General features: G+C 36.1%; 1 protein-coding gene across 2 annotated transcripts in view; it reads right to left on the bottom strand.

The window, feature by feature from the left end:
- The window catches only part of MED13L (mediator complex subunit 13L), a 298,574-nt gene that overhangs the window by 116,034 nt on the left and 159,764 nt on the right, over window positions 1-22,776 (bottom strand). For both annotated transcript variants that reach the window (XM_068563867.1, XM_068563866.1), the window contains exon 4: window positions 11,908-11,991. In XM_068563867.1, the coding sequence (XP_068419968.1) occupies window positions 11,908-11,991 (84 nt within the window). The remainder of the gene's footprint in view (window positions 1-11,907; window positions 11,992-22,776) is intronic.

Genomic DNA, 22,776 nt, shown 5'->3' with positions numbered 1-22,776 from the left:
TTCTGCATTTTCTCACTTCTCTGATTAAACTTATTCTTCGGCTAAAGTTTTTCCACAGACAAAAGGCAGGCTGAGGACATGGGTGGGGGCAGGGGGAGGACCACAGGGTCCTGCTCCATTTCACAGTCACCTATTTTTTGTAAAATAAAGTTTTATTGGAACAATCTATTGCCCATTTGCTTACATATTGTCTATGGCTGCTTTCACAGTGCAATGTCGGACTTGACTAGTTTTGACAGAAACCATATGCCCTGCAAAGCTGAAAATATTTGCTATCTGTAGGAAAAGTTTACCTGCTCCAGCCTAAGAATAAAATGCAGACAAACAACATCTTTGTTGAAATTTTTTAAAGTATAGGAATGCCGAGCAGGCAGCAGGTCAAAACTATTTTCAAAATAACACGAAGACATTATTTATCCTTTTCACTCTTAATTTTCTCCAAGTGCACAATGGAGTTTTCCAGAGGCTACATCGTGTGTGATGTCACAACAGACTACAAGCAGAAGCAGACACAAGAATACAGCTGTTTCCCTTAAGCCAGAGTTTAAAGAGATTTGCAAAAACAGTGCCACTCTTCTGACTAAATATTTTTTTCTTTTAGAAAAGTGTTATTTTAGTTAAAAAGGTTGTGTTAACATATAATGGGTTTGTTACTGTTATTTTAAAAAGTCATAAATATTTTAACTTTTCTCAGTTTTAATTCTTTGGAGTAAATATTGATAAGTATAACCCAATAAACAAAAGCTCTTTTGGGTGCTCAGTTAACATTTATAGGTGTTTTGACAACAAAAAGTTCAAGAATCTGCTATACTATAGCTCTAGTGCATCACAGCAGCATGATTAACTGGCCTACTAGAACAGTCAATACACTGGGCAGGGACTGTGGATAAACACAGAGTAGTTTATTAATCATGGACATTACCAGGACAATCAATGACAACACCACCATCCCTCAAGCTGTTTTCGAAGGAAAATTTGACAATTCTCATTAGGAGCTCCTCAGGGGACTTTTTAAGACATTTACTCAAGGGACTTCCCTGGTGGTCCAGTGGTAAAGGATCCACCTTCCAATGTAGGGGACGCGGGTTCCATCCCTGGCCAGGGAACTAAGATCCCACATGCTGCAGGGCAACTAAGCCAGCGTGCTGCAAACTACAGAGCCCATGCGCTCTGGAACCCGCGTGCCACAACGAGAGAGAGAAAATCCGCACGCCACAACTAGAGAGAAGCCCATGCGCCACAACGAAAGATCCCGCATGCCTCAAAGAAGATCCCGTGTGCTGCAATGAAGACCTGACACAGCTAGCTAGCTAGCTAGCTAAATAAACAAACAAACTAATAAATAAAAGAAATTTATTCAAAACTTTGAAGTAAGGTCAATGGAAGACAGCTTGTCCTTTCAATGCCATATAGGGGAAATGCCCATCCAAGGATTATCTAGTGCCTCGGTTCCTCAACTGTGCACCAAACCCCCCAAAACACTGCAGGAAATTCACATGGATGTGGTGGGATATTTTAAATTTGGTGGTGGGGGGGGTGTCTCAGCTGTGACTATGACATAAAGTAAAATCAGTATGGACAGGAAATAAGAGTAGTAGCATCCAATCTGATTCCAAGGTTTGAGAAGTTGTACAGTGCTCAACAGGCATACATGTCCTATTTATCAGCAGTTCTGGGTAAGAAGAAAATACATTTTATTCTTTCAATTTATGTTCATTGTTTGTTCAAACAGCTACTAAGTTGTAGGTACATATATACCTATTAATTTTCTAGAAAAACCTAGCTACTCAAATACTCTTTGAACTGGTTTTCACATCTTACCCTGTTCTTTCACTAATTAATGAGTTGATTAAAATGTATGCCATTTGTTCATTTTATATTTGCATTAGAGTCCAAATTTTACCTTTCTGTAAATTATACTTTAGTGTGCTGAAGTGACCCTTTTCCAGTGTATCTAGAAATAACTCTATTTTTAAAAGCTAAATTTTCAACAATTCACTAAGTAATCATCAAGCACTATGGAGGGATGTATGTATAGGAATATATAAAGTATCAAGAAAGACTCCATATACATTACTATGTTCAAATAAAGGACATATCTATGTGTTAGAATTCAATTAAACTCTCATAATTCTATGTGGCTTTCTGAATTTTACAATTTTTTTTTAAAATAAATTTATTTATTTATTTATTTATTTATTTTTGGCTGTGTTGGGTCTTTGTTTCTGTGCGAGGGCTTTCTCTAGTTGTGGCGAGCGGGGGCCACCCTTCATTGCGGTGCGCGGGCCTCTCACTGTCATGGCCTCTCTTGTTGCGGAGCACGGGCTCCAGACGCGCAGGCTCAGTAGTTGTGGCTCACGGGCCCAGCTGCTCCGCGGCATGTGGGATCTTTCCAGACCAGGGCTCGAACCCGTGTCCCCTGCATTGGCAGGCGGATTCTCAACCACTGCACCACCAGGGAAGCCCCTGAATTTTACAATTTTTAATAAATACATTCAATCCTTTTGTTATAGGAAAATACACGACAGATTTTTTTAAGACGTTTGGAATGACTTATGAACACATTCTTCAAACAAAGCAGTATAAAGGAAAGCTTTAAAAAGTGAGTGAGTAATATGGAATTAAATTCCGTCCCAGGAAACATTTTAATATTATTCATTAAACACAGGGCTAAGAACAAAATAACAAATGGCCACATTTGTATAATTAGTACTTTTAATGCCAGACTATGCCAGTAAACTAAAAATATACATAACAATTTATTTTATCCTCAACCTCCCACTTATTTTTTCTATTATTCTTCACTCCATATCAAATATTCTTATCTAGACCATTCTTCTCATTTCAAGCTACATAAGTGATAAACGTGTTTAAGAAGGAAAAAGAATAGGAAAAACTTTCCCCTTTTTGGTACCCTTATGAGGAATGGTAGGGAAAAAAGCAAAGTAAAAAGCAAGTGCATAAATGTGTTTCTAGAAGGTCTGAATGATACCTATCCAAGTGAGAAGAAAATCCTGGAAGTGGTGGTGGTTTGTAAGGAGCTTCCTTCTTTCCTCATCTGGTAATCGTGACTGCTGGATCCATTTCTGTCTGGGTCACTTTTCACCTATGCTGCCTCCTTTTATTATCCAGGGTAGCTATCTCACCTTACTACTAAAGACACTTGGCTTAACATTACCTAGAAGTGTATTTTATATGTGAAATATGGAAAATAGACTATCACGCTTTACAGTGAACCTTAATAGTCAACAGGCTTCTTTATAACTACATAGGTATATGAGACCAAAATCAAACCTATGAAAATACTTGGTGTAAAGGAGGTGAATTTTATGGAAGTTCTATCATGTGCTTTTAATGCATGGTTTATTTAAATTATATAACTTTCATATATAAAAATAATATTAAATGATCTGAAAATGGAAAAATAAAATGATACATAATGCTATTCCTGAATTATGATCATTTAATTTTGAAAAGTTGAATGGTTTCATTCATAATATAGTGAATAGTATATAAAGTGCTATAAGAATCTAGGAAGAAATTTATGAAACAGGCTTTAAATAATTTGTCTAATTATTTAGACATTCACATTATCTCATTTAATCCTCAAAACAACCTATATAAGGTAGACATCATTATTCCTACTCAGAGTTTAGAAAACACAGGAACAGAAACACAGGATACAGTAAGTGGATCAGTTTGACTATGTTCACTGAGAGCATAAGTAGGAGTTATAACAAAGTCCTAAACTTCTGTCATTTACTCCCATCAATAATACTTGTAATAATGTATATGTGTGTGCATCAGATTCCTAAAAAAGTCGCATGCACAAAAACTTCTAATTCCTGAAGTCAATATTTATGATTCTGAATACTTACACTGCGGGTCAGGATGATTGGCCCCTACTCATCTGCCTCACCCCAGGTTCAGCTCCAATTCGGCTGCTCAGTAACTTCAGCTGTTTCTGAAAATAACTGACTTGTTCAAAGGAGTTGCAGCAGTACTGCATGCATCCTTAAAAGAGATCAGATACACAAGGTGCCAATGGCCCAACTGAAGGCTTCTCCATGATATACTCAGAAGAATTAAAAGAGCCCTGAAACTTGGGAAGCTTAGTTTACAGAAAATCAAAGCACAAATACAGAATGCTTTGTTCTATAGCAGCTACAGAACATACCCTGTACTGTACTTCAAACACACAGTCACGTTCGAATGTATCCATAACATACTTCAACCAAAGCATCCTCTGGTTTGAAATGTACTTAGCAAGTATTTTATTGAGTCTTCACAGGGTATTTTTAACAGCATGTGTTTCTAAGGGTTGGGGGAAAGGGAGGCCTTGCCATTATTAAAGTAGTGTCCTTTAGTATTGTAATTTACCTTTTTGAACCTACAAAACACGCTTAAAATGATCAAGGTTAATACAAGACAGTACATGTTTAATTTAATACTTGAACATAATCATGTGTCCCAAACCAGTACTGTAAGTTTTTAGAGACTGGGAAAAGGAGGGGCTACTGGGATAAAGTTGAAAAGTAAAAGCATATAATCCCAATTTTTCTGTTTTCACAAACTGGGTGTTTATGGGCTATCACAACGTCTTATTCTTTCCCTAAGAAACTCTAGTTGAAATCAAGGCCTAGAAATACGTAAGGACACAGCAAATCATTAGCAGAAGAAAGCTGTTATTTATTTCAGGAATGTGAACCATACTCTGATAGAAAGCTTCAGTTCTAGATCTTGAAATTATAAGTAAGAAACAAAGGAGAGGAGGGGGCATCCTACACTGAAATTGATATAATACTTTAAAGACCATTGAGACAAACTCAAAATTCTCCAGCTAATAGTCCAATTTTCTCCTTCAGTGAAACTTACCTTCTACAGTCTTTTATTTTTTAAAAATTCATCTAACATAGAAATACTTTAGTCAACTGTTTTCAATTATACATACTAAGACGTTCCTTTGTTTTCTTAGATTCTCAGTACCAGATAAACTCTGTAAACAACACTGGTCAATTTCAGTGGTACATAATAATCCTTCAAATGTTCCCCAACAATGTTCCCTCTAGGCTCTTCTGTGTGCAACCAATTAGAGAGGCCTCCTTCTTTCTATGAGGCCTGTTAAGATCTCAGAATGTGTTGAGTCTGCTTCCACTAGCAGAATTGCAATTCATGGGCTAGCAATGGGGGACAAAGTCCAACAGGGTATAATGTATGTTTTCTACTAGGGAATACTTGAACTAAAGTAACCATCATAAAGAGCCCAACTGCTCAAACTTGAAACTTGAACAAACCACTCAATAAGAAATAATACTGAGGAAAAACTCATGCAAAACTGACAATTGTAAGAAACAAGGATTTTAACCCATTTATAAAAGATAATATTTTAAAGGATCATCTTTTAAAATAAGAATGATAAAGAGAATGTTGTTGTCTTAATGACATAACTCAATATTTTGTTTTACATTAAATGAGTTTTAAGACCTCATTTTTTATTTTGATCCTAGAAAACTAGATTTACAACAGAAAGAAGTTCCATTCAGTTCCTCCAAACCTGTAATATCCTTTGTACTAGGGACTGTAATAGATGTTGAGTAGAATAAAAGGAGAAATAATGATGTATAGTAAACACCAAAATAAGTATGATTCTGTTTTAAAGATTCAATTTAGGAATAATGAAGGAATGGGAAAAGGAGGAAGGAGAGTGAATTCTCATCTTCCTTAGTACAAATTCAAGAGAAAAATAAAATTTTTAAAATAATAAAATTAAAAAAAAGAACAGTAAAAACATACTATTGATAGAGGTAAAATGTCAGAAACAAACAGCTAGAAAAGATGCCTCAGGGGAGCAGCTCAAAGAAGAGAGATCAAAGTTAACTTGCCAGGGAAGACAGAAAGAGTGGGGGGAGAAAAAAGAACAGGAACAAAAGAGAAAAGGAGTTTAGACTATGCTAGGAATTGTGAAGGGCAACTATGGCTGGACAAAAGGCTTCTACTGGGGAACAGGAATGCCAGATAAAGTTCAGGTAACATCCTAAACACTGACGCCACATTATGTTCTTATGTGGGAGAGTGCTTCACCAAAAGTAGACTAACAGAAGGATACACAGAGCAGAGGGATTAGAAACATGAGCAGTTTGAAGTCAGGAGACCCAGACAGCAGAAGACTGTAACAACAGACCAGATATGAACATTATAACAAAGAGGAAGCTTCACAGTTACATAATTTAGTATTTCATCTCAGCACTCACAGCGTTCTATATTCTTTAGCCATAAATATTAAGTTATAATAATACTTCGAACTTACACAACTATTATTAAAACCCTACATGAAGTACACTGTCACTCTCTCCTGTCAGGTTCTCAGATAGGAATTTAATACTTTCTAAGAACCACTCTTAATAAATCTTTATTTTTATAATATCCTCTAACACTCCAAAAACATCAAAGAAGTAAACCAAATACTTACAAATTACATTATGTACTTTCTGGGGACATGCCTAGATTCTACAATTTCCCTAGAATCAGAGAATCGAAAAACTGAAAAATATTTTAGAAATCATAAATGCTAAAACTAAAGTCCAGAGGGATTCAGTAAGTCCCACAAAGTCAGATAGTTAATGGAAGATCATCTATATTTCTAGACGGACCGGTGATCAAGGAGAGCTCTGTTTCCAGCTTAGTTTCAGTCCTCTAGCAGGAATTACAACAATGATATTCACAAAACCTCTCTAGTATATATATACATTTTTAAAATAAACTTATGCATTTTATTTATTTATTTTTGGCTGCGTTGGGTCTTCGTTGCTGCGCGCGGGCCTTCTCTAGCTGCGGCAAGCGGGGGCCACTCTTCGTTGTGGTGCACCGGCTTCTCGCTGCGGTGGCCTCTCCTGCTGTGGAGCATCGGCTCTAGGCATGCGGGCTCAGTAGTTGTGGCTCGCGGGCTCCAGAGCGCAGGCTCAGCAGTTTCGGCCCATGGGCTTAGTTGCTTCGTGGCATGTGGGATCTTCTCGGACCACGGCTCGATCCCGTGTCCCCTGCATTGGCAGGCAGATTCTTAACCACTGCGCCACCAGGGAAGCCCGATATATACATTTTTTAAAGGTGTATCTCTTACTGTAAGGTGTTTAAAACCCTTTTTGAAACTGACAGTATATATTTAAACTGTGAAAGTAAATTATTGATATTCAGGATATAAGTTTTTATTGTGTACTTTTTAGACTGCTAATAGGACAAAAAACAAAAACTAACAGTGATAATTGCCTTTCAGTTATTAAGGAAAAAAAGTAATTTTTAAAAAGTAAACAAGCTACCTCTGGTTGAGCTGGTCTTTCAACTTGACACTCTATGCATAATGTCTGTGAAAGTACAAAGCAGAGTGCCTGGTACATGAAAGACTCTTTTAAAAACAATAGACAGTACCACTTAGTTTTATCATAGGCTCTTATTAAAAGTTTGTCTCCTCCCTTCCTAGATCCAACAGTTTTCTACTTTGCAGCTACTTATAACAAAATATAACAAGAAGTCTACATTCCTATCTTCATTTCAACTGCCATTTGTAACTCAGGCTACTGCAACCTGAAATTCGCTACTGCACCCTGAAATTGACTACTGCACTGAAACTGCTCATGTTATGTCCAAAGTGGCTGCATCACTGCCTTTTAGAATGTATTTTATATGGCCTCTCTGGTAGACACAGCTGATTAATCTTGAAATTTTAAAAATTCATGGTTTTGGTGACACCGATCCTCCTGGTTCTCATTTCTCACTGACCTTTCCTAGTCTCCTTTAGGTACTCCTTTTTCTCTACCCATCCTGTAAATGTAGATGCTCCTCAGGACTCTAACCTCACTGTCTTCTCACTTTTCACACAATTCTCAAATTCAAGTGACGAAATACACAGAACCTTTTGATATATCTTCCATCAAATAAACCAGCAGAGAACGACTACATTTTTTATAGATCCACCAAAAACAGACAAAAAATATGGTAAAACTGTTATGTATGATTAATAAATCCAAGTTGTCCCATTACTTTTATTTATGAATTTCCCATTGGCTAGTCCTTGTTAAAGGTACCACATCACTAATGACCTTAATTTTTCTGGACACTAGTAAGAGATTCCCTTTATCTTTCACACTGTAAGTAACTGTTTACATGTCTGTCTACCCTCTAATGAGAGATCCCTTTCCCTGACTTTTCATCTTTGCATCTCAAGAAGGAAGCACAGATGACTGGGCTATAATATAAGGAAAGTACAGGAAAGAGGAGGATGGGATAGAAAACAAGAAGAGGTGAAGCGATAGGGGAGGGTGAGGAAAAAGAAGGAATGAAAGTTTTAAAGTGCTAAAAAATATTCTCCTACATCAAAATATTTCATCTTGTTACACAAAAACTGTTTGTTTGCTACTAAAACCAAAAGACAAGGGCATCTCTTGCACATTAGGTAGTGTGAGAACATAAAAAAAGAAATTAAAGAAATAATCCCAGGCTTAAGAGTCAAGAAAATATCCAGATGAAATGACACAAAAGCACCCAAAGTGACGTACCTCCCTCCCATCGTGTATGTGCGTGTGCATCTGCTAACAGCACACACAAAGGTAATTAGAATAGTTGAAAACACGTGAGGCTATTTGGAGTATCACCCTAGAGCAGGGCAGGTTTGCTCACGAGGAAGAAATGGTGAATTAATTCAGAAAAATGCACTGGCAAGTTGGTATTTGTGTTAACTCAGACACTGTACACCTGAAACCAGGAAAGATCAAAGGTCCAAACTGTTACTGGGGGCAATCAATTACTTTGCTAAAATTGGCATTCAAAGACTAAGGAATATAAACTTCAAATTCTGTGGTAGTCAAATGTGGGTTGAAACTAGACTAAATTAGAAAATCAACACCTTTCCAATAGAAAGAAACTCCATTGGAACAACTAAATTATTTTAAAAGAACATTTTTTTTACTGGTTTGTTTTTAAGAATATTCTGAAAGCAAAGGCTTTTTCAAGTTCAACATACCTTACAAATCACAGATTTTTTATGCTTGATGTTAGTTGTCACAACTCTTTAGGACAAAGCCAAGTTCTCTTTCCTACTTATTATATTCCCAAGGATGAGTAACAAAAGATATGTTACTATAGCAAAAAAATGATATAAATTTCTTTTATCTTCTTGAACCTGCCTGGTCAAACTTCTATAATTATCCCGAACTTCATCTCATATCCAACACTGAGAACTCTTTTAGAGTCCACCAGCAAATGATTTAGTTTTGCTATCAATACGGAGAGAAATGATAGCTCAAAAAATAATATGCTATTAATCGAGCAGGTGAAACCTAATCATCAGTATATTCATTTGTCGCCACTATTAGAATTATTTTAGCTTACATAAAATAGTGTGTTAAATCGTCTTTTTAATCTATTGAAAAAAAGTATCTATAGGCTAACATCACTACTTTAAAAGTGTATTCCTTTTATCTGGGTCTAATGATATCAAATAAGAGAATTACTAAAAATATTAATGTGTATATACAATGTGTTTAACACTGGGCAGCAAATTTTCCTCTCCCCTGGTTACTAAATCGGTATGTACTGAAAAAAAAAAAAATTAAGCTTCAAGAAGATTAATTTGTTCTTGCTTTTGCTCAACTAAATTATAAACTAGCCACATAAATTAACTCATTTAATCTTCACAATAACCATCTAAGATACTAATTATTATCAATTCAATAACAGCAAAAATAAAAGTTCGCCCCAGAAAAATTAAACAACTTTTCTAAAAGCAAATAACTTGTAAAGAGAGGTACGGGATGTGATCCCAACTCTTCTTATTCTAAATGCCCTCCTCTACAGGGCCACTCTGTCCATCCAAAATGACTTAAGCACTGAGATCCTGTTTCAACATCCAACAAGATGCTCTATTTTCCACTCAGAGAATGAGTGGAAAAGTCATTACACCTAATAAAGCTTTATTATAGCAAATGCCAAATTTTTAAATTGAATCTTTGCTTTAAAATGTTTTCTAACTGTTAATGTCTTCTAAAATAGTTTTTTTAATCATCAATATTTCTACACTACAAGAAAACAAAGTTCCACGAGGTTCAACCACAAGTATAAAGTCTTAAAAATAATAAAATAACTTAATTACATTGCTCAGAAGTCAACAGCCTCCCAGTTTTACACAAAATCAAATATCCAAATATATTACATGTATTATCGACATCTGGCTTGCTTAAGTTAGGAAGACTCTGAGTATCTAAATAAAGTGTAAAGATATACAAGCTATACAAAAGATCATTAAGCACATCTGACTTTTAAACATTATTTTTTACATTAAAATACTAATTGCTACTCCTTCAATCCCTTTTTTATTTCTACATTTCTTCTTCATCCCCAAATTCCTCTCAAATCATCACACAAACATCTATACCTATTGATCAAAAGTTTTAGGACTGGCTCAGTCAATTCATCAGTGACCAGCTGTGAGAATGCACACTAAGCATGGAGAGGCACACTAGGAATGGCAAAGAAGAACAATGCACTAAAACAAATCCATGTATAACCATTCAGACTCCTCGACAATAAAAGCCCAAACTTTAACCAGTAGGAAAATCTAAGTCCTCTGTAAATTTTAGGAAAATGCTAAGATGAATTATGTCCATGAAACATTCATTAGTTACACCAAATCGATAAAAATAAAAGGAAAAAAAAAGTTCCTCTCCATCAATCAAAGCATCTGTAAACAGAATCACACCCATGCACACTAGTGCCTTTTTCTAAAATCAGTTTTATCCTTTTCAGGCAAACTTTGATACACATAATACCTGTCTACTTAAATATAATTTTTAATAAATCCTAAATGTACTAAAAAGGGGGAAACATTTCAAGGAAGTTCATGGTGATCTGGGGAAAAAAAAAGAAAGCCAGGCCCTAATTTATCTGATTTGAAAAAAGAAATCCCAATTTTCATAAATTAGATTTAGTTAATGAGGAAGTGGTTACATTGCTCAGAAATCACTTCATCAAAGCTTCAAGACAACCACTTCATCAAAGCTTTAAGACATACAGGCTGGAGAGAAGGCTGCTATTAAATCTCTTTCAGGAAGAAGTGGCAGGAGTAGCCAGCTGAAATTCTGGCCAGCTATCCAAAAGATCTAATCTACCACATAAGGTTTCAAGAGCACCTGTCTGCAGCCAGAAGCTGGGGACCCTTAGCTTAGGGCAAGTTCACGGATAGTAAAATAGAATCAAGATTGTGTACCCAGCTCTACAAAAATGAAATAGTCACCAACTTCCAATTAAATCTACACTGTGTTCAAAGGAAAGTGAGATAAATATTAGATTTTGACGGTTTTCATTTTTGATTCTGGCTTGATTGATCTAAAACTCCATATTTGTTTAGTATCAAAGGCTGCCTTTAAAGCCATGCATATAATAAATGATGGTTAAAGGTTTAGGGTTATTTAGAGAAGTAATTCCCAGTCCTGGTTTGACAACTGTCAAGGATGTGTTGACTGGCTTTTAAGGGGCATCAAACAATTCTATAAAAACTGTCACCATTTGAATTCACTTGACTGTTGATTTAAAGTTATGCCACATAACACTATAAGGAAGAAAGATAAATTAGAATAATGAAAATAACAAAATAGAGTAATTCAATTCCAAATAGTGTGGTTATAAGGGACTTAGACATGGGTTACTGACAATCATTTTTCTAGTCAAAATTTAATATTCCACAAAAATTTAATGATAGAGTACTTAATAAAATGTGATCCAGGAATCTGTTTCAAACATCTAAACTACTAACATTATTGGACAATAAATAAAAGCTACTTCCTCCATTCACCTCTTCCCCAAAGATAGCTGTGGTCAAGCAAAAGAAACCAAAAACCCAAAAGCATTCTAAAGACTCACCTTTTGTTGACCGGCTTTTCATCTTTTTCATAGGGTCGGACAAACCATTTCCCAATCCTAACGAAGTTCTTATCCATTAGGCACCTACAATAATTACATCAAGAATACAGTTTCAATAACAAATTAGCAAGTCGCTGAATCAATAATCACAGATAAGATCCACCACTGAAAATAAAAACATCACCAATTAAACTGTCAAAATGTTTTCCTAGTACTTAAAATTCTTACACTATACTTACTGAAAGAATGTTCTGACTTTGGGTATAGATTTTTATTATGTATTATTCTTATACATGTAAAAAAAATCAGAATTAATTGGTTGATATGTTCCTGAAACATCTTCCACTTCTGAATTGCTTCAAATCCAATCACACTTCTATATTACTTTAACTTTTGTGTGATCAAGGATGTTGGGAATATAGGCAGCATTTCTTAAGAGTACCTCAGAGATATTCTTCCAAGCCACTGACGCCCTTTTTGCAAGTTTTAATGCTGGATCTTTCTTGCGTGGTGTGTGGTAGTCAATTCTTTAGCAGGGATTTCGGTAATAAAAGCATAGCACAGCCTCTTCTACTTAGGTATTTTCTTTTTGTAGACATGGTAAAGCACTTGATTATGGCTTTGCAAAAAAATGAGGAACTGCAGTCATTTCTTCAGTAATGAATATTTTGCTTTCTTCATATCTAAATTGTGCCCCGCTTCTGTTTTCATGCCATTTTGTGTACATTGTTTTTCCATGTCAAATCACAGGGTACTCTTTCTGAAGACATGTTAATGGCAACTGAACTCAACTCATATAATACCCAAAGTGCACACAATTCAGTTGAAGTGACAACAATATAAGTAGCTATGCTCAAGTTCACTAGAGTACAGGCAGGTGACAACTATATCATAACTCCAGTCAATTGTGAGATGCCATCATTTGTAAAGAGCATCCCTAATTTTAACAACATAAATATGTGGGAGAAAATGTGCATTTTGAAACTGATGAAATACAGTAATCTCTAATACTATTCAATGAAATGATACATATTTTGTAAGAAAACCTGTCAGAAAGGTGGATATAATTCTTCAATACAAGGTTCTACCTACCAGCAAAAGAGCAGCACAGTAATTCTTTGCTGAATATTCAGGCAATTCTGCACGTGGCTTTTGGCTCTGTAATTTCCACTCCATCAAGGAGGATGGAAACAATTCAAGCCTTCGCCCAACTCACTACAGATTTGCCTTAGTAAATGGCAATAGTTTCTGCTGGCCACAATGTAACTCCCTATGGGCAGAGCCAATTTGAAGCAGTCTCATCAAAAAGTCACTTGCTTCAACTAGTTTTATTTTGAAAATGAACTTCTACAACAATCTTCCTTGTTCACAATGAAAAAAAAATCATTTTCAAAGTAACCAGTCTGTTTTCCTAAGATTATAAGTGAACTTGCTTTTTAGGGTTAAAGACTATATGACTCCATTAACGTTAGAATAGAAAATATGGAATACACAATAAGGGTGAAAGTGCTCAAGAAGCAAAACTGAAAAAATCACCACAGTTTATCCCCTAGTTAAGGGACTTAACTGTGTTTTTTAGGTAGACTACATATATGCTGTCACATTTCCTCAGTTCTTCACTCATTTTTAAAGCCCAGATCTATCTTGTAATTGATTAATGTTTCTTTATTCTCCAAAAGCTGTTATTAAATTGAAGGTGTATCTTAAAATCAATAATGCTTAGAATGAAAGCAATAGGACATGTACAGAATCACATCAAACATTAAACAATGTCTTCTACTGACACACATCTTCACTTAAATAAATACCACTTCATTATCTCATAAGTCTTGAAGGTCAGAATTCAAAAGAATCATTTATTCAACAACAGAGAAAACATGAATTTACAGTTTATGGATAGAAAAAACTTCAAGGCTTCAGACAGTATAATATGAAAGAAAAACATAAAATATCTCTGATTAAAGAGGACAATGTATAAAGTTTGTTTCAAAACCCTTGCCCTTCTATGAAGTAAAACCCACAAATTCTATTTACTGTTTTCATTCCAGAATAAATGAGGGATTGGAGTGGAAGAGCAGCAGTGCACAGCCAAGATCACTCAACGACAAAGGCAAAAGGCAAAAAGCTAATGAAAATGCTGGGAGCCTAAGTCTCTGTGCTAATGTATCTCCTGGAGTTTCCACTACAGATCATATTTCTTTGTCAGGCAATGTCAACACAAGGTTATTATCACTAATACACAAAACAGCCATGGAAACTACTGATTCTTCAATCCAAAATCATCTGGTTCCAAATGAGAGTCATGAATGACTTGTGTGATTTTCAACCACTAATCAGCTTCTATGTGATCAGTGATTTCCCTCACACTGAAAGGAAAACATGAAAACACACAATTGCACTGAATGAAGCAGTGTTTTTAACACAGTTTGGATTTGCAACTGACTTATTTCTGCATAAGGGAGTCGTCAAAAGTCATACTGTCACCAGTGATGTGGCAGAAAGTTAGCAAAGTCACCAAGTACCTCAGAGAAGGTTGGGACCAAATTAATGAAGACGCTGAATGTGCTCCCTTTCTCTGCCCTGACGTGCAACTCAACAGAGAATTACAGAATTGCTGAGTTAGATGTAGATATGGTTAAGTATGAAGGCAAAGTTTCTTTTTACTCAAGAAACAGGTAAAAAGAACTCAGCAACTATCACTATCAATTTTTACGTTCCTCAGTCTCTTAAATCTCAACTATGGCTGGTCCAAAAGAGAAACTCTCTGCCTCTGCCTCTGCCTCTCTCCCTCTCTCCCTCTCTCTCTCTCTCTCTCTCTCTCTCTCTCACACACACACACACACAGATACACACACATGTATACAGATACACATGGAGCCTCCAAGACTAAGCAGTACAGAAAGTAATTCCATCTGGTGTTTTGTACTTTAAGTTACGGGAAGAAATGTGATGAGACAAGTGGCTTTGCTAAGAAAGACAGTTCTACCACCTGATTGATACCTGGGACTATGCTGGCTCAGGAGCAGATAATATATTGTGGTACTAATAAGCTCTTGGTTCTCAATCATTTTGGGGTCATGATTCTATGTTAAAAAAAATCTAATGAAAGTTATTACAGACTCTTTCTCCTAAAAAACGCAAGGAAAAGCAAAATACTGCATACAATTCCATAGCGTTGATGAACTCTGAAGCAGATCCTAGAGTGAGAACTTCTGTACTAAACACTACCATTAATCACTACTAACCCTGCTTTGGCCTAGAATCCCTCCCTATCCCACTCTATCCTTTCCTCCTCTATTTAATTCTATTCATCCTTCCTGTCCCAGATCAGCACAGCATTCTAACATCTACAAATCTGTACTTTCACCACTGAGTTGTAATGAATCATTTCTGTGGCTCTTTTCTCCCAAGAAGCTATGAGCAATTTGGGGGCAGACACAGTTATCTACCTTATTTACTGGCAATATTCAACAAATATTTAAGTGCCTATTATGTAATATGCTTTATGTTCTGCTCTAAAGGAATAGGTCTTCAATAAATATCTGAGAAATGAATGCTATACACCAATGAGTATTTTCCTATTCTCAGTATAATACTGTTACCCTTCTTGTTTGTAACCACTAATCATGGCCAGACTCACACTGTTATTTGAATTTTGTGTGCATGTGTTTGAGGTAGAAAAAAATTATGTATTTCATTTCTTTATAGTCCATCACCACTCACTCCAGACTAAAATCATAGTAGATACTCAACGTGTGGGAAATCACACAGGTGTTAAAAAATTTTAGGAAGGGACTTCCCTGGTGGCGCAGTGGTTAAGAATCTGCCTACCAATGCAGGGGACACCGGTTGGAGCCCTGGTCCAGGAAGATCCCACATGCCGCGGAGCAACAAAGCCCGTGTGCCACAACTACTGAGCCTGCGCTCTACAGCCCGTGAGCCACAACTACTAAGTGCGCGTGACACAACTACTGAAGCCCGGGCGCCTAGAGCCCGTGCTCCGCAACAAGAGAACCCACCACAAGGAGACACCCACGCGCCGCAAGGAAGAGTAGTCCCCGCTCACCGCAACTAGAGAAAGCCGTGTGCAGCAACGAAGACCCAATGCAGCCAAAAATAAACAGAATAGAATAGAATAGAACAGAACAGAACAGAATAGAATAGAATAAATGTTTAGGAAGACTGGCACTACTGCCCATATGTTTTACTTATACTTGAAGAACAAAGTTAAGCAAATCTTTTTAAGAGAGAGAATGCTAAGGTATAAAAACTACAGAATATCAGAAATATAATTTCCCTCTTTTATAACTCTATCAACCTTTATTTGATTGTTTTTGAGGGACAAAATTTATATTTAAGTTGATAAATATATAAACCTAGCAGACAAACTTCATCTGCCAAAAAGTGCTTTAAATCAACATCACAAATAGTGCTAAGACTATGTATCAGTTAACCCTGGCTGTCCACTCAGTAACGCCAATCATTGTTATTGAGATTTTCAAAATTACCTTACTATTAAGATATGACAACATTCTGTAAAGTAGTTCAGTATTATCTTCAAAGATCACAATGTGATTTCAGATTTATAAAATGTTTTGTAAGCAACAGTTCTAGGTAAGTATTCATCTTTAGAAATAATTCCAAGCCCCCTACTACCTCCCTAAAAAATCACTGTTTCAAGAAGAAAAGAAACAAACAGGTGCTGAAAAATAAAAAAGAAATCAGGTTGTGTGTGTGTGTACATGTTTCTGTGCCATGCCCAACAGCTCTAAATAATTAACTACAAGAACAACTTGACTCTGAAGCTGGCAAGCCCCAATCTCTAACCCCAAAGCCATGGGCAGACTTGACCTAAGTTTACAAGAGCCACAGCAGCAGCCACAGCAGAAATCAGCAAGCCATTTCCCAGACGGGATAGTTGGGAGGTTTAGAAGGGAGCCACCGCTGGCTTGGCTCTTCTGCGCCCCTCACATTACGCAGGTGTGACAGTTTTCATAGATTTAAAAAGTCCAAGGATAGTGTTCCTCTACCGCATCCTCAACTAAACTGCCCCTCAGCGTTATCATCTACTTACAGAGCTGCTCACATAGACTGAATTTTATACAACTTCGTACCAGAGCATCCTCACCAGCATCAAAATCTTTACCTCACAATCCAATTTACATCAAACATGTATGAAGTCTCCTCCCAAGAAACTGCAGTGCTCCCCATTCCCAACTAAACAAACAAACAAACAAACAAAAAACAACCCATATAATTTAAGGCTGAAGACACCTTTTGCAACGAATCCCTTCTATCTTCATTACTTTGGATTCTTACTGTGCCCTAGTGGATGCTGTTCTACTGGATGCTGTCTCCTCTGGCCAAGTAATTCCTATTATTTCCACCCTCTCCAAAATCTCTGTAAGGCTAAGGTCTTTTGTAGGACTAGCCTCACCTGAAACATCCATTCGACTTTCAAACATTTAGTGTCTAATCCCACTCTCTAACCACACTAACAATAATAATAGATTTAAATTTAAAAGTTAAAGTCTTAATCCCTTCCCAGTCCTAAAAATATTAATAGATGAAATAATTAGTCTTAGGGTGAACATGTTTTTCTCTAAACATTTACAATTAGATATATGCTTTCATTCACTTGTGTCTACAATGTCTGTAGTGTCTCTTCCTTTAATGCACATGCCCCTTAGGTCTAAAGGCTCATCTTTCTACTTCTTTTAAAGAATTGCACACTGTAGCAATTTAACAAAATGGGAATTTATTAATTACTCATTTCCAGCTCCTCTTATCACCTTATTTACCAAAGGACCCTCAATGTTGCAGGATCACATAACCATTTCTTCAACTAGGGCTATACTCTATCACCATTCTCTACTGAATACACTCATCATCTTGAAATCCTTGAACCACCACATCCAAGGACCTTGCTCCTTTGCCCTCTGATAATCACCTCTCTTGGATCACAATACCGTAAGGCATTGAAAGCTACTAATTTACAAATATAATGTTACTGTTATCATATAATTCCAATTTTCTCCATGTTATTTTTACTGTACTTTTCCAAATTGAGTATCTTCACTCTAAACACCAACTCTTGGCAGAGAAGAAGCTCTGAGCCAAGGCACTTTTACAGCTGTGTTATACACTGCCATGGGTGAACAGGCTGACAACCCATTAGGAAAGCAACACCAATGGACTACTCCAAAGAGCCATTATGTTTCACAAATATCAAATACCCACAGACTAGAGTCTCCCTAAGTAAGCATGGACCGGACAGAGCGTAACAGCTTCAAGAGACCCATGTAATCTTCCATTGTGTGCAAAGCAATGATTTGCATTTTAGAGGGGGGAAAAAAAAACACAACAAAACCTTTCCATCAAAATCAGCTGTGTTTAATTTTAAAAACTTAAGAAAATTATAATTAAAGTATACTACCACACATAATGCCAATTTGACAGCATTATGGCAGACATTTTAAGTATTTCTTCAAAGCTACAAAAGCAAGATTTTCATAAGTCCCATATGTGGTGCAAATCACTGAAGCATTAATAAAAACTCTGGGTGATATGAACTGCACACATTTCCTGGATTTGTTTTAAAGCTTTTCAACCAAATGTTTTACTTTATTTAAATAGAGTTACATGAGAAGGATATGGTATATTATGAAAACTATACAAATTATAAAAACATAAGAGTTAATAGCCATTAAATCTGCAATATTAAAAATGCCAAATGAAGAAATTTCTGAAAAAACCTGCAGGTTTTTGTTTTCCAAAATCTATTCACAGCAAAGTGCTTTTCTATTAGTGAGGAGTGTGAGACAACCTAAACTTAAAATACAAAGTGTAACCTTTGACAAGTTCATTAGAAATACATACAAAATCCCATGAAATTGCAAAGACTGATGAAGAACAGTCTGAATAGAGCATTATTTTTAAAAAGGGAAAGAGAGGGAAAGCAGGCACAAAGGGGTGGAGGGGGGGAGTCAAGTCAAATTAGCAGATTCTATAGAAGTAAAAAAACAAAATGGTATTTTATTATTCTGGTCATTTTGCCAAAAAGGGATAATTGATCATTAAGAAAACAGGAAAAGAGGAAAAATAAGCATGATTGTATGATCTAAAACCATAAGACTTAGAAGGCCTACACACTTTCAGATACTGAAATTCTGACTCAGAAATCACAGGTGAAGAAAATACCGTAAGAAGCCAATGTGGCTCAAAGGTTTCAAAAACATGTATAAATACACCGATAATTGTGTTTTAGAAACATATCTGTGTTTTTAGTAATATAAACAGCACCTGTTTGGAGTACAGGTTATTAGAAGAGAGAAGACCTCAATTAAGAGGTATGGTAGATTGTATCCTTTTCCCAAATATGTGCTATCCCTCCCTGTCCCACTGACATCAAACTTGGCCATGTGACTTTGGTACCTCCCACTGATGGATAACACCTTCTCATCCACTTGACTTTAAGCTTGGTGGTAAATGTCTTGGTCAATGAAATATGAGCAGAGATGGCATGTACCACTTCTGAACAGAAGCTTCAATGAATGCGCTATTATGTATTTTGCCATTGCTCTTTGCTCTTTATCAGGAATCTTTGACAGAGGGTGCCCCAACAGCATAATTCCTGCCTGGAGGTAAGAGGACATAGAGCAGTGCTGCAGTAAATGACTCACAATGGTCAAGCAGCATGAGCAAGAAATGAACCTCAACTGTCAAAAGACAGTAAGAGCTTTCAAGGTCTTTTGTTACTGCAGCATAACTGAGTCTAACCTGACTGATTAAAGAGGCCACTGCAATACTTCGTGAAACACTTATGAAGTTTTAAAGTAGGTCAGTGGCAATCAAAATGAAGAGAACTGAGCTGACTAGAGGAATATCTGGAAGGCTGGAGGAAAGGGGTGCGGATATATAGTAATAATATATAAAGATATATAGTAATATATAGTAAGAACCACAAACAAGGAAAAATAAATAACTTAGGGGACCAAGATGGTAAACAGGCCACCCCATGGAAGTAGGATTAGATGAATTATATATGACCCCCAAAGAACAAAATCAAGGTAAAGAAAAGAAAACTACAGGGAGACAGACTTCTGCTCGGCATAAGAAAGACTTTCTAACAGTGAGTATTCTCAGAAGATGAAAAGAACTTTGGAAAGTTCGGCTCACATAATCAGAAGTATTCGAGGAAAGGATGGAGGACCACATAAAAAGGATATTATATTTAGAATGGTATTCCAGAATTAGCTGGGTAAACAGACTAACTGACTTTTAATGTTGTGTCCAACCTTGGAAATAGTAATATCAATACTTCTGTTAGCTAATAATAATAATAGGAGTTAACCATTTATTGAGCTCTCATAATGAGAAAGTTACTGTGCTGAGAAAAACAATCCTTCACCATTTTATAGGAAACTAAGTCAATCTTATCTAAATAGAAATGCAAAGACATAACAGAAAATTGCTGAGAATAAGACAGTAAACTGTATTTCAATAAATTTAGATTGTAAACAGATAAGTAAGTTACAGCAAGTGCTCTAAGCTATGAGAAGAACAAAAGGGCAAGCATGTATTAGCCAACCCAGTTTCTGTTGACAATGAATAAAGAGAGCTAAAAACAATCATGTAAAATGCTTCCTTGTCTCATGAGTAGGGTAATTTTCATTCATAGAACATAGTTACTTAAAGTTTGATGAAAAGACAACATTACTTTAAAGGACAAAAGAACTATTACAAATTTTCAAAAGAATCTCAACTCATCCATTCTAATAGTAGAAAGGGGGCCGAACAGCTTAATTATTCATTATTTTCTAAAAGAAACACTGTTTTGTTCCAAAATAAACTCTTATAGGAGGATTCAAATTAAAATATGCAAAATAATAATTTATGGGGAAAAGGAATTAATAATCATTGAAAATAGGTCAAGTATTATGCGGCAGGCATCATATACAACATCTAACAAAAACTCAAGATGCATAGTATCCTACATGTAATTTAAAGGGCATTAACTAAGACTTTGTGAGGTTAGGGCAACTGTCCAAATAACAGACCCTGAAATCAAACCAAGGCCCAACCCAAAGTTCTTCTGAACTGTCTCAAGCTTTATTGCATGACATACTGCATATGACACAATTAACCTTCTTATAAAATAATAATTCAATCTGACCTAGACTACAGTTTCTATCATAAATTCTGAATACATGAGCACAGAATAAACAAATCTTCTGCATTTCTCTTTTCTCCCAGTTTTTCTGCTCTTTTAATTTTCTTCCAACAAAGAAACATGCTACCATTTAAAACACAAAATACTAAAAAGAATACAATTCAATCACAAATTCATTAATATTTTTCTGAAAAGAATAAATTATGATATAAAAAACAACACAGTGAGCTACAATTTTAAAAAATATGTACTTCGTTCCATATACATTAAAAAATTATTGGGACTTCCCTCGTGGTGCAGTGGTTAAGAATCCGCCTGCCAATGCAGGGGACACAGGTTCGAGCCCTGGTCCAGGGAGATCCCACATGCTGCAGAGCAACTAAGCCCGTGTGCCACAACTACTGAGCCTGCGCTCTAGAGCCCGCGAGCCACAACTACTGAGCCCACGAGCCACAACTACTGAAGCCCATGCACCTAGAGCCCGTGCTCCGCAACAAGAGAAGCCACCGCAATGAGAAGCCCGCGCACCACAACGAGTAGCCCCTGCTCGCCGCAACTAGAGAAAGCCTGCGTGCAGCAATGAAGACCCAACGCAGCCAAAAATAAAATTACTTCATTAATTAATTTTTAAAAATTATGTTAAAAGGACTGTGTTTAAAGGTACATTAATTACTATACAGATATAAGAGCTTTATTCTGGCACAGGATTATGGAAATAGTAAATTTTCCACATTTTCCTGAAGGGACTTTGTGTATACTTGTGTTTTGTTTTGTTTTGCAATGGGAGAAAGAACTGCCAAATATTTGGCATATTTAAGAGTACTCAACTCTTAAAATCAATGCTTCTAAAATATACTGCCTTAGTAACAGATAGCCTCTAGGTCTACTCCAAATCACAGAAGTAGGAACAAAAGTTCAGAATGAAAAATAGATAAATTTGGTGGGAAAGGTCTTTCTGAGTGACTTAAATTATGACAACTTATTAACTGTAACTTAAGAATCCTAAGCAGTGATATTGCAGTGATATTACCCTAGATAATAGCTTGGATGAGAAACCTAAAGGTACTAGAATGTCCTTCCAGTTTTGATCACCTAAAAGAACTATATATAAACTCAGGGAAGGAAGTACAAAGTTTTTCCCATAGAAATTCTTAAATAATCCATCCTTTTTCATCTATGCCTCCCCTTAAAACACCATCCAGAGCCTGGGACATATTGTTATGCCAGCAAGTAAGGAGGTGCTCAAACAATGATGAGGACAGGTCAAAAAAACCACAGGAGCCATCATGAAGGGGCTTTCCCCCCGGCTGAATCTGCAAGAACTTAGGCATCAAATTAAATGATAGTGATAAATTATAATTCACTGAGTAGAACAGGAATTCCTCTTTTACAAATTTATATAGATAGAAAGATTAAGGGAGAGAGAGAAATACATAAATCCATGGCAGAAACTGAAAATCTTTTCCTTACAAAAGAATGCCAACTAATAAAAATAGAAGGAATGGTGACATTACAGTCATACAAGTAATAACTGATATAGACGAGGACCACCAATAGAAGCTTAACCAAGTGACTCAGAATTTCATAACAAATGGGATAATTACACAATCTCATTGGATCTGGCCACAAATTACTTATCAATTTCAAAGACAGAAATAACAAAGATCATAGTTACTTATTAATCTACAGTGGAGAAC

This window comes from Eschrichtius robustus, chromosome 14 (assembly GCF_028021215.1).
Source record: "Eschrichtius robustus isolate mEscRob2 chromosome 14, mEscRob2.pri, whole genome shotgun sequence".
In the NCBI taxonomy this organism is placed as follows: Eukaryota; Metazoa; Chordata; class Mammalia; order Artiodactyla; family Eschrichtiidae; genus Eschrichtius; species Eschrichtius robustus.
The sequence above is the reverse complement of the archived record's forward strand: the minus strand, read 5'-3'. Positions and strand labels throughout refer to the sequence as shown.